The sequence below is a fragment of the Haematobia irritans genome, chromosome 5 (genome assembly GCF_050003625.1).
Source record: "Haematobia irritans isolate KBUSLIRL chromosome 5, ASM5000362v1, whole genome shotgun sequence".
In the NCBI taxonomy this organism is placed as follows: domain Eukaryota; kingdom Metazoa; phylum Arthropoda; class Insecta; order Diptera; family Muscidae; genus Haematobia; species Haematobia irritans.
The window spans coordinates 163889605-163903332 of NC_134401.1; the positions used below are offsets into that span (position 1 = coordinate 163889605).

At 24.9% G+C, this 13728-nt stretch overlaps 1 protein-coding gene across 7 annotated transcripts in view; it reads left to right on the forward strand.

The window, feature by feature from the left end:
• The window catches only part of Galphao (G protein alpha o subunit), a 159243-nt gene that overhangs the window by 83499 nt on the left and 62016 nt on the right, over positions 1 to 13728 (forward strand). For all 7 annotated transcript variants that reach the window (XM_075312545.1, XM_075312546.1, XM_075312548.1 and 4 more), the window contains exon 3: positions 12788 to 12972. In XM_075312545.1, coding sequence (XP_075168660.1) covers positions 12788 to 12972 — 185 coding nt within the window. The remainder of the gene's footprint in view (positions 1 to 12787; positions 12973 to 13728) is intronic.

The following is a 13728-nucleotide window of genomic DNA, read 5'->3' on the forward strand; positions in this document are numbered from 1 at the left end:
AATAATGTTATGTTTGCATGGGCTCGTGGGAGCTGCAAACTATGCTATATAAATGTAACTTAAAACGATAATTGTCTACTGGTGACTATAACAGCTACGTAGCCCAGTGGATAGTGTGTTGGCTTACAAACTGTATGGTCCTCGGTTCGAATCTCCGTCCAGGCGAAAGGTAAAATTTAAAAAAATATATAAAATTGAATAATTTCTTCAACATTATTTGTATTACAGAAAAAGGTCACAAGAACTAAAAAATTTCGTGGAAGTGAAAATTATGTGAGGGAATGAGCACAATCTTCTTTGGGGAAAATTCTTCCAAGCATATAATATTTTTGGGCTGAAAATGCTTCCAAACATATAATATGTTCACATAAAACAAGCATATTAATGTTTTGGCAGTATCCAATAATATATATGCTTCCTGCAAAATATGTTTGGAACATATGTTAGAGAAGCGATTTTTTTTGAGGGTGTAGCAGTGCTACAGTTACTAGAATAATTGCACACTTATGTATATTTAATGTAACAGGTTGGCTGATAAGTCCCCGGTCTGACACATAGATGGCGTCGCTAGTATTAAATGCATATTATTTTTATATAGTACCAACCTTCATGTCAAAATTTGACGTCTGTGAGTCAATTAGTTTGTGAGATAAAGCGTCTTTTGTGAAGCAACCTTTGTTATTGTGAAAAAAATAAATGGAAAACAGGAATTTCGTGTTTTGATAAAATACTGTTTTCTGAAGGGAAAAAATACGGTGGAAGCAAAAACTTAGCTTGATTATGAGTTTCCGGACTCTGCCCCAGGGAAATCAACAATAATTGATTGGTACGCAAAATTCAAGCGTGGTGAAATGAGCACGGAGGACGGTGAACGCAGTTGACACCCGAAAGAGGTGGTTACCGACGAAAACATCAAAAAAATCCACAAAATGATTTTGAATGACCGTAAAATGAAGTTGATCGAGATAGCAGAGGCCTTAAAGATATCAAAGGAACGTGTTGGTCATATCATTCATCAATATTTAGATATGCGGAAGATCTGTGCAAAATGGGTGCCGCGCGAGCTCACATTTGAACAAAAACAACAACGTGTTGATGATTCTGAGCGGTGTTTGCAGCTGTTAACTCGTAATACACCTGAGTTTTTCCGTCGATATGTGACAATGGATGAAACATGGCTCCATCACTACACTCCTGAGTCCAATCGACAGTCGGCTGAGTGAACAGCGACCGGTGAACCGTCTCCGAAGCGTGGAAAGGCCCAAAAGTCTGCTGGTAAAGTAATGGCCTCTGTTTTTGGGATGCGCATGGAATAATTTTTATCGATTATCTTGAGAAGGGAAAAACCATCAAGAGTGACTATTATATGGCGTTATTGGAGCGTTTGAAGGTCGAAATCACGGCAAAACGGCCCCATATGAAGAAGAAAAAGTGTTGTTCCACCAAGACAACGCACCGTGCCACAAGTCCTTGAGAACGATGGCAAAAATTCATGAATTGGGCTTCGAATTGCTTCCCCACCCACCGTATTCTCCAGATCTGGCCCCCAGCGACTTTTTCTTGTTCTCAGACCTCAAAAGGATGCTCGCAGGGAAAAAATTTGGCTGCAATGAAGAGGTGATCGCCGAAATTGAGGCCTATTTTGAGGCAAAACCGAAGGAGTACTACCAAAATGGTATAAAAAAATTGGAATGTCGTTGTAATCGTTGTATCGCTCTTGAAGGGAACTATGTTGAATAATAAAAACGAATTTTTACAAAAAAATATGTTTTTTGTCGTTGTTAGACCGGGGACTTATAAGCCAACCTGTTATATTAACATGAGATGTAAGATACATAATAACATTTAATGAGAAGCTTAACATGAAATAAAAACAATCGATAATACGATGAGTACAATAACCAATAAAATCAAAGTTAACTGTTATTTAAATGAGAATAACATGCATATGAAATGAGATACCTCTCATTGTTAAAATAGAATTGAGATGAGTAACATGATCATTGTGTTTTTGAGATAACCTCTCACTAACATTTAGATAGATCAAAGTAGCTTATGTTAACATGTGAAATAACATAAATACATAACATTTTATGAGAAGCTTAACATGAAACATAATATTGATATTGATATTAATGCTGTCAATGAATATGGCCATAATTAGCAGTGTTACAGTTAGTAGAATAATTGCACACTTATGTATATTTAATGTATATACAGCTGTGCTCAAAATAATAGTAGTAGCAAATAAATTAAAGCACCATCGTGATTTACAGTTTTTGTCGTAAAATTGGTACTGTACTCAGTGTGTTTAGGCTGCCGAACATATAGACGGGATCCTCTTCAATCATAAAGCACCATTTTTGACTCATCCATCCAATGTTCCTCCATTTCTGTACTGGGGAATGTTCCTCCATTTCTGTACTGACCAATGGAAATCCTCTTGGGCATACTTTATTCTTTTCGATACATGTTTTTTTTTTTTTGAAAGGAGAGTGACTTTTCTTGGACTATGGACAGCTAAATTATTTTCGTCTTTTAATTGTTTGTAAGCTAGCTTATAACCCTTTTATTTGTTTTGGAGCTTGCAAAGGGATTCTTCTTATGTCGATTTTTTTACAACAACAATAGCATCAGAAGTTAAACCAACGGTATTTTTTTATTATGCACACTCCAAACAATGATATAGTAAAAAACAAAGATAAAATAAACCTTTAGTGGAAGGAATAGAAGAAGCAGAAAAAAAAAATTCAGCACAGCACTACTATTATTTTGAGCACAACTGTAGGTACTTGAAATATATTTTTATCCTAGGAAATGTTGTACAATAATCGCATTTTCAAAAGACAGAATTGAGTTTAAAAAAATATTCAATTAAAAATTTTATTGATTCAACATTTTTTTTTAATTGAAACAAAATCAATCACAAAAATTAATAGTATCAATTAATTTTTTAATTGGATAAATTCGTTTTTTAATTGATTTTCAACAAACATTTTTTTGTTTGATTGATACTATGATTTCTGTGATTGAAGATATTTCAATTAAAAATAATTGGATCAATTAATTTCGTGATTGAAGACAAAAAAAAATATTTTTATTATTATTATCGACATTTCTTCTGATATTTTATAGCGAAACGCTTACTCTGCTCATGACATGTATACAGGATAATCTAGCTCGAGAACTTTAGTTAAGAAGAACTTTAGAATTTTTAGTTTAAAAACTGTGATTTCCAAAAATTATCTATATATATGCAATGCTTTTCTATTTCATCTAATATATCTACATCGTGTAGGGTTTGAGCATTTTTAACTTCTAAATATAAAGCATCAATGTCTATTTTCATTTCTAAGGCGCTAAATAAAAAAAACATGTATCACTCAATATGTCTAAATATCTAAATTGCTTTTCCAATTTTTTTTTGGGTTTTTAATCGTATTATGAAATTTTTCTTAATAATTGAGAATATGATTGACATGGGAAGGCAAATAATGTTAATATAAAATAAAATTCAAATTTATAATCAATGGCCTTCAACAAATGGGCTATTTTTTTATTATCTTCAAAATTCGCTATAATCATTAGCCTTGACTGAATAAAAATGAAAAATAATTTAAAAAAACGCCATATTATTGGATTTATTTGTAAAACATCTTTAAAATTTTTACTTTAAAAAATTTCTTCATATTTAAACAAAAAATGTTTAATGCAGAAACTAAAGCCAATAACTTTGCAGCTATATTATTTGGATTAAATTCCATATTTAATCAAATTCAACATTTTCTGTGGAAATAAAATAATATTCATCACTTGCAATAACTTACTAAATTTTTGTTCTTTGTTTTTCCACAATTGGCTTGGCCAATGTTTAGTTAGGATTGATACTTGGGTTTATGTTTATATATTTTTCTTTTTTTTTTTTGTGGTACTTTGGGCAATTTTCAATGCGGTCTGTCTATCTATTTGCTGTTAGCCTACTCACTGTCCTTCCAGATTTTCACTTAGATTATTCTACATATTTATCAGTATTTGTTTCACAGTTTTTCTTTGGATTTGTTTATAATTAACCGGTATCGGGTATGAATTCAAATTTTATATAAACAAAAATCTATAGAAAAACATTCATTCAAAGCCCCCCCAGCTAGATGAGCAGACATCTATGACGAATTGAGTACTTATAGAATTGTTTGTATTTACATAAAAGGCCATTGTTTGGGTATAAATTTTAATATTTTTAATATAAATGGAAAGATACAGAAATTGAATTTAATAAAAAATAATACAAATTTGTTAAAATAATCTTTGGGCAATTTAAATTTCTATGAAAATTTAATTTTTCTAAGAAAATTTAATTTTTCTATTTTTCTTCAATTTTTTTTGTTTTTTTTTTTTTTTGAAAATTTCATTAATGTATTAAAAATTCAAATTTCAATTAATGAGTATAAAGAGTAATTATTAACTTATTTCTTAACATCTATTTGAGAGAAATTTCTCACAAGAGATGAATATGTTAATAACAAAATATCAATATCCTAAACAGACAATATTATAACAGTCATGTGACAGTGAACATTCCAGTGATAATATGGCATACAAATAAAGTGAGATATCTCTCAGTGTGAGAGTGAGATTAAGATGCATAAAGTTATCCTTGTGTTTGTGAGATAACTATATCTAGAGAACAATTACAGTAACATTTTAGATCATCTTAATTTATGTTAACACTCGAAATAACATAGATAAACAGTTAATAAAATGCCTCAGCATGATGTTATACTGCATTCACATTACACTTCCAAAAACCACTTTAACTAGATTCCAAACATCATTTGGCTTATAAAAAGAGATTTTAAAATTTTTCATAGAAAATTTGCATTTTTGTAGAAAATAAAAATTTTGTAGAAAATTGAAATTTTGTAGAAAATTTAAATTTTTGTAGAAAATTTAAATTTTCATATAAAATTGATATTTGCCTAGAAATTTGAAATTTTCCTAGAAATTTGAAATTTATAAAGAAATTTAAAATTTTTGTAGAAAATTTAAATTTATATAGACAATAGAAATTTTCATAGAAAGCTTTCCCTGTTTATGAAAATTGATATTGAAAATTTTTCTAAAAACTTTGTTTTTTTATAAAAATTTAAATTTTTATGAAACTTTATTTATTATCTACGAAAAGTTTAAACTCTGAAATATCCCCACTATTACCGGCATAATCTAGGATATTGGCATTGCAACCATCAAAAACAATTTTTTTTCACTCATCTGCATTGGAAATTCAATTTCGAATATTTTTTTCTAGTAAATTAGTTTTCCATATAAATCTCATTTCCATATACCACAAGCATTCCACCAAATTTGAGGTTTTACTATAAGTACACATGTGTATATTATCATAATAATCAAATCTGCATCACAAATCGTATAATGAAGAGGATAAGTGTACGAGGATACTGAGCAAATGGGAAAAGTGAATGATAGACCATTGAATGGGTCGACCAACTAAACAGCCTTCTTTCATGTAATCGATGAACTATAATGAGGTATTATTTTATATGGCCGGCCTTCTTCACATCGCTGCCTTCAGACGTCTATAAACTGAAAATTGATTTCATGAAATCTTGTGAGGTTTTCAAGTGTTATTGAATACCTACTTCTAACGATTTGTTTATAAAACAATGGAATAATGAATATTTCTTAGAATAAATAAATTGTGAAAAGGTACAGCAGTGAGGTGAGAATATAGGAGCGGTTATTCACACATTTCCGGAGCAATGTTTTTTGTACGTAGGACTAATGCTAACCATAATCAAACTCTAAATTTCAATGGAAAAATATTATACAAACAAATTGAAAATGCGTAGAAATTCGAAAAGAAAAAATATATATTTTTTAATAATGTTAACAAATGAAATGTTTATAAAAAAAATAAAATTTTTATAAATTTTATAGAAATTTTAAATTTTCATAGAAAGTTAAAATTTGCTATAAAAATGTAAAATTTCTACGAAATTTGAAAATTTATTAAAATTTTTATAGAAAATTTAAATTTTTAATAAAGTTTAATTTTATATAAAAATTTTAAATTTATATCAAAAATTTAAATTTAATTTTTTCTGTAAAATTTTTAAAATTTTATAAAAAAATTGAATTTGTATAAATTTCAAATTTTTATGGAATTTTAAATTTTTATGGTAAATTAAAATTTTTGTAGAAAATTTAAAATTGTTATAGAAAATTAAAATTTTTATATTTGTTAAATTCTTATAGAAATTTTCATTTTTCCAAATAAGAACTGAGCCGCAATTATGTGGGCTATTAACATTACTATCATTTTTCATATGTCATGTTAATATTTTCATTAACTCTATAACATATTTTTATGTTATTTGTGGCTTTAACGAAAGTTTTTAAATGTTACTGTCAATGTTCTCGATACTCTGGTTATCTCACAAATGATGCCTTTATGTATCACTAGTTCTCACATTGAGAGACATCTCATTTAATTTACATGTCTTCCTGAAATAAGTGTTTTTTTTTTTGTAATGCTAAATTTGTATTCCTTAACATTACTGTTATGATCATTATAACATAGTTTGTTTTTTGATATTAATATTTTGTTACATATACATTAACTGTATATTAACATTAACTAACATAAGCTAAGATGATCTATGTTAAATGTTACTGTCATTGCTCTTGATACTCTATCTACTCTCACCAACACAATGATAAATTTATGTATCACAATGTTATTCTCACATTAAGAGATATCTCATCTTATTTGCATGTCTATAATCTATAGTCTCACTAGAATGTTCGCTGTACTTCTAAATTTCTATTGGTTAAAATTACTAATATGGTCATTTTAACATTGTCTGTTAATTAACATTAATTAAGATTATCTATGCTAAATTTTACTATCATTGTTCTCAATACTAAATTGGTTATCTCACCAATATAATGATAACTTTATGCATCTCTATCACGTTTGCCACTGTTGGTGGAATTCTACCAAAAATGGTAGATTTTTTCTCTTTGGTAGATTGATAGAATTATTGGTGCTTTGGTAGATTTTCCCAAATATTCCTCCTCAACTAAGAGGTTCTTTACAAATTTTCCTTAGAAATAAAATTTTGACAAAATTTTTTATAGAAATAAAATTTTGACAAAATTTTCTATAGAAATAAAATTTTGACAAAATTTTTTATAGAATTAAAATTTTCTATAGAAATAAAATTTTTACAAAATTTTCTATAGAAATAAAACTTTGATAAATTTTTCCATAGAAATACAATTTTGAGAAAATTTTCTATAGAAATAAAATTTTGACAAAATTTTCTATACAATTAAAATGTTGACAAAATTTTCTATAGAAATAAAATTTTGACAAAATTTCCTATAGAAATACAATTTTGACAAAATTTCCTATAGAAGTAAAATTTTGACAAAATTTTCTATAGAAATAAAATTTTGACAAAATTTTCTATAGAAATCAAATTTTGACAAAATTTTCTATAGAAATAAAATTTTGACAAAATTTTCTATAGAAATAAAATTTTGACAAAATTTTCTATAGAAATAAAATTTTGACAAAATTTTCTATAGAAATAAAATTTTGACAAAATTTTCTATAGAAATAAAATTTTGACAAAATTTGCTATAGAAATACAATTTTGAGAAAATTTTCTATATATATTTTCCATACAATTAAAATGTTGACAAAATTTTCTATAGAAATAAAATTTTAACAAAATTTTCTATAGAAATCAAATTTTGACAAAATTTGCTATAGAAATAAAATTTGACAAAATTTTTTTATAAAAATACAATTTGACAAAATTTTCTATAGAAATAAAATTTTGACAAAATTTTCTATAGAAATAAAATTTTGACAAAATTTTCTATAGAAATAAAATTTTGACAAAATTTTCTATAGAAATAAAATTTTGACAAAATTTTCTATAGAAATAAAATTTTGACAAAATTTGCTATAGAAATACAATTTTGAGAAAATTTTCTATATATATTTTCCATACAATTAAAATGTTGACAAAATTTTCTATAGAAATAAAATTTTGACAAAATTTTCTATAGAAATAAAATTTTGACAAAATTTTCTATAGAAATAAAATTTTGACAAAAATTTTTATAGAAATAGAATTTTGACAAAATTTTCTATAGAAATAAAATTTTGACAAAATTTTCTATAGAAATACAATTTTGACAAAATTTGCTATAGAAATAAAATGTTGACAAAATTTTTTATATAAATACAATTTTGACAAAATTTTCTATAGAAATAAAATATTGACAAAATGTTCTATAGAAATTAAATTTTGACAAATATATTCATCTCTTGTGACAAATTTCACTGAAAAGTTAAGAAATCAGATTTAAAATTTGGTATTTTCAAGAAAATTGCAATTTAAAAATTGAAGATAAAAATTGTATATAAAAAGAAATTACATTTTCCCTTATGCATACTTTTGCTGATGTTTTTACATAGATGATATTGTAATGCAAGCATTGTCGTCTTCTTGATATATTTCTTCAACGACGCGTTAATAAACTTGAAAATATTTGATCATTCTTGTCACTTGGGTCTCATAACTTTATAAATTGTCTCTCTAGACAAAAGTTTCATTATTTTTCGTTTTTATCTGGCCATTGCCTTCTTGAAAAACGAAAAGAAATTTCTTAATACTTAAACGCGAATATTATAATTAATTGTTTTATGCTATGTTAAAAAAAATTGAAAATGGGGAGCCATTAGCAAAGGTCAATGTCATATCTTGAACTGATGAAACCAATGCTAAGTGTCAAGAAGAATATGAAATGATAACTTTTAATTAAAATTGAAATCTTATGTTTGAATTATGCTTTCTTTTTAATTAAATGTTAACGCCTTTAAAGACTATTTTTTGTCGTGATTGTGAAATGAAATGAGAAAAAACTCTCAAGTAGAATTTATTTAATTAACAATTATATATTACAGTTTTTGATTTCTATAGAAAATTTTGTCATTATTTTATTCCCATAGAAAATTTTGTCAAAATTGTATTCCTAGAGCAAATGTTAACAAATTTTATTCCTATAGAAAATTTTGGCAAAATTTTAATTTTACAGAAAATTTTGACAAATTGTTATTCCTATAGAAAATGTTGGCAAAATTTTATTCCTATAGAAAATTTGTCAAAATATAGAATTTGTCAAAATTTTATTCCTATAGAAAATTTGGTCAAAATTTTATTCTTATATAAAATTTTGACAAAATTTTATTCTTATATAAAATTTTGACAAAATTTTATTCTTATATAAAATTTTGTCAAAATTTTATTCCTATAGAAAATTTTTTCAAAATTTTATTTCTATAGAAAGTTTTGTCTAAATTTTATTTCTATAGAAAATTTTGTCTAAATTTTATTTCTATAGAAAATTTTGTCAAAATTTTATTCCTATAGAAAATTTTGTCAAAATTTTATTTCTATAGAAAATTTTGTCAAAATTGTATTCCTATAGAAAATTTTGTCAAAATTTTATTGTTATATAAAATTTTGTCAAAATTTTATTCTTATATAAAATTTTGTCAAAATTTTATTTCTCTAAAAAATGTTGCCAAAATTTTATTCCTATGGAAAATTTTGTCAAAATTTTATTCCCCTAACAAATTTCTCAAAATGTTACTCCTATAAAAAATTTTGTCAAAATTTTATTCTTATATAAAATTTTGTCAAAATTTTATTCTTATATAAAATTTTGTCAAAATTTTATTTCTCTAAAAAATTTTGCCAAAATTTTATTCCTATAGAAAATTTTGTCACAATTTTATTCCTATAGAAAATTTTTTCAAAATTTTATTTCTATAGAAAATTTTGTCAAAATTTTATTTCTATAAAATATTTTGTCAAAATTTTATTTCTATAAAAAATTTTGTCAAAAATTTATTTCTATAGAAAATTGTGTCAAAGGTTTATTCTTTAGAAAAGTTTATTTCTATAAAAAATTTTGTCAAAATTTTATTTCTATAGAAAATTGTGTCAAAATTTTATTTCTTTAAAAAAAATTTGTCAAAAAATGTTTTTTCTATTGAAAATGTTGTCATTTTTTTCTATTGAAAATTTTGTCAATTTTTTTTCTATTGAAAATTTTGTCAAAATTTTATTCCTATCGAAAATTTTGTCAAAATTGTATTTCTAACGAAAATGTTGCCAAAATTTTATTTCTTTTTTTGTTAAAATTTTATTCCTATAGAATTTTTTTTTTTCAAAATTTTTTGGTATAGAAAATTTTGTTATCATTTTTTTTCTAGATAAAATTTTGTAAAATTTTATTCCTAGAGAAAAAATTTTCAACATTTAATTCATAGAGAAAATTTTTATTCCTATAGAAAATTTTGTCAAAATTTTACTCTTATTAAAAATTTTGTCAATTTTTTTTCTATAGAAAATTTTGTCAAAATTTAATGTCTATAGAAAATTTTGCCAAAATTTTATTCCTATGGAAAATTTTGTCAAAATTTTATTCCCCTAAAAAATTTCTCAAAATGTTACTCCTATAAAAAATTTTGTCAAAATTTTATTCTTATATAAAATTTTGTCAAAATTTTATTTCTCTAAAAAATTTTGCCAAAATTTTATTCCTATAGAAAATTTTTTCAAAATTTTATTTCTATAGAAAATTTTTTCAAAATTTAACAAATTTTGCAAAATTTTATTCCTAGAGAAAAAATTTTCAACATTTAATTCATAGAGAAAATTTTTATTCCTATAGAAAATTTTGTCAAAATTTTACTCTTATTAAAAATTTTGTCAATTTTTTTTCTATAGAAAATTTTGTCAAAATTTAATGTCTATAGAAAATTTTGTCAAAATTTTATTCCTATAGAAAACTTTGTCAAAATTTTATTCTTATATAAAATTTTGTCAAAATTTTATTTCTATAGAAAATTTTGTCAAAATTTTATTCCTATAGAAAATTTTGTCAAAGTTTTATTTCTCTAAAAAATTTTGCCAAAATTTTATTCCTATATAAAATTTTGTCAACATTTTATTCTTATATAAAATTTTGTCAAAATTTTATTCTTATATAAAATTTTGTCAAAATTTTATTCTTATATAAAATTTTGTCAAAATTTTATTTCTATAAAAAAATTTTGCCAAAATTTTATTCCTATAGAAAATTTTTTCAAAATTTGACAAATTTTGCAAAATTTTATTCCTAGGGAAAAAATTTTCGACATTTTATTCATAGATAAAATTTTGTCAAAATTGTATTCCTAGAGAAAATGTTGCCAAATTATATATTCCTATAGAAAATGTCAAAATGTTATTCCTATAGGAAATTTAGTCAAAATTGTATTTCTAAAGAAAATTTGGTCAAAATTTTATTTCCATAGAACATTTTATCAACATTTTATTTCTATAGAAAATTTTGTCAAAATTTTATTTCTATAGAAAATTTTGTTAAAATTTTATTCCTATAGATTTTTTTCAAAAATTTTTGGTATAGAAAATTTTGTTAAAATTTTTTTTAGAGAAGTTTTGCAAACTTTTATTCGTAGAGAAAAAATTTTCAACATTTAATTCATAGAGAACATTTTTATTCCTATAGAAAATTGTGTCAAATTTTTACTCTTATTAAAAATTTTGTCAAATTTTTTTTTCTATAGAAATTTTGTCAAAATTGTATGTCTATAGAAAATTGTGTCAAAATTTTATTTCTATAAAAAATTTTTGTCAAAATTTTATTTCTATTGAAAATTTTGTCAATTTTTTTTTTCTATTGAAAATTTTGTCAAAATTTTATTTCTATGGAAAATTTTATCAAAATTTTATTTCTATACAAAATTTTGTCAAAATTTTATTCCTATAGAAAATTTGTGAAGTACCTCTTAGGTGGAGAGGAATATTTTGCAATATCTACCAAAACATCAAGAATTCAACCAATCTAAAAATTTATTTATTATTATATATTATTCCCTTTTGTTAATATTCTACACAACAAAGATTTCTACTTAAGATTTGAAGATTTTTAGTTTTGTTTTATTGTATTTTTGTTTTTACAAAATATCTATAACCCATCATGATGAACCCATATAGTCTTATGTGTATAAATCTCTGCCTCATTCATATACTCGAATGTGTCTTGTAAATTGGGATATCATAGAGATGGATAGACAGAACGACAGAATACCTTGTATTGTGTATCCATAACACACATCAAGTATTTTGCACTTCAAAAAGCCATTAGGCCACTCTATGGTATCCAAAGCACCAAAGTAAGCATTCATCCATCTGTGCTATAGAGTGCCCAAGATGCTTACATATTCACCGGTGTCATTTATTCATTCAAACTTATGCACTCACTTACTCACTCGGTGAGATCTTCAGTCATTTAGGCAGCAAGACAGTCAGTCAGCCTGTCGGCCCGTCATTCATTGAAGAATGAAAATAAAAGTGTTAACACAAAATTTTAATGCTTTTGTTGTTGAAGACATTAAAAAGAACATCCCAAAAAAACAACAACAACATAAAATCCTATACATAAATAACGTGAAAAAAAGAAGAACAAAAATCACCTCGTGTGTGAGTTTTTTACACTTGTTTTTTTTTTTTTTTTTGTTGGTGAATAAAATTTCCATTTTTGTTTAACTTTTTAATCAAAAATGTTTTTTTTTTTCTTCAACAAAATTTTCTTTTTTTATTTCATTAATAACAATGTTAAAACGAAAAAAAAAATAATTAACAAAAACATTTCTGTCTTTCTTCTCTTCCATTTTCAGGGGCTGGTGAATCGGGCAAAAGTACAATTGTTAAACAAATGAAAATTATCCACGAAAGTGGGTTCACTCCTGAAGATTTCAAACAGTATAGACCGGTTGTATACAGCAACACAATACAATCATTAGTTGCAATACTTAGAGCAATGCCAAATCTTAGTATTCAGTTTAGTAATAATGAAAGAGAGGTAAGTAATACTCTATATGCATACAAATACTCTCCCTCACTCACTCTCACACACACACCCAAACACACACTTATATGGATATCTAAAGTTCCCCCACTTAACACACAAAGTAATGACTAGGTCAAATAGTAACTAAGTAAGTTGACATAATGATTTAGGGGCTAACAGAACTAGGGATGCAAATCTTGAAAATCGTATTGTAGGGAGAAAAATGTTCTAAAACTAAAATAAAACATATTAATATTCAAACTGAACTGGAATTGATCTTTGATGTTGTTTAAAATTTACTCAATCCCTCCAACTGATTTTCTATGCAGAAAAAACCACATTAATGACGTTTCTATTTCACAAAAATAACTTGACTAAGCGCAATAAAAATCGATGCAGACCTGTTGTAATCTTTAAATTCGACTAATAGTTTTTAGTTTTTTTTTTTATGAAAATTGAGTAAAATCAATCAATAGGCTTTTGATAGTGACCAAAATTTACTAATCGAAAATTCCTAACAGCAAAAGTCACCGAAAGTATTTCAAAAGTCGAAAAATCCCCAAAAATTTCTACACTCAAAAAAAAGTGTATCATTTTGGCTCTAAAGTCAATTTAATTATATTTTAGTTAATTGAACTATTCTATGTTGAGAAAGTTTTCTTGACTTTAATAACACTGTGACGCAATATTCAATGAGAGGACATATTCGATGAGAGGACAAAAGTAATTTCTGGATTTTGTTAGATTGATTGCGGTTCGTTTTTTATG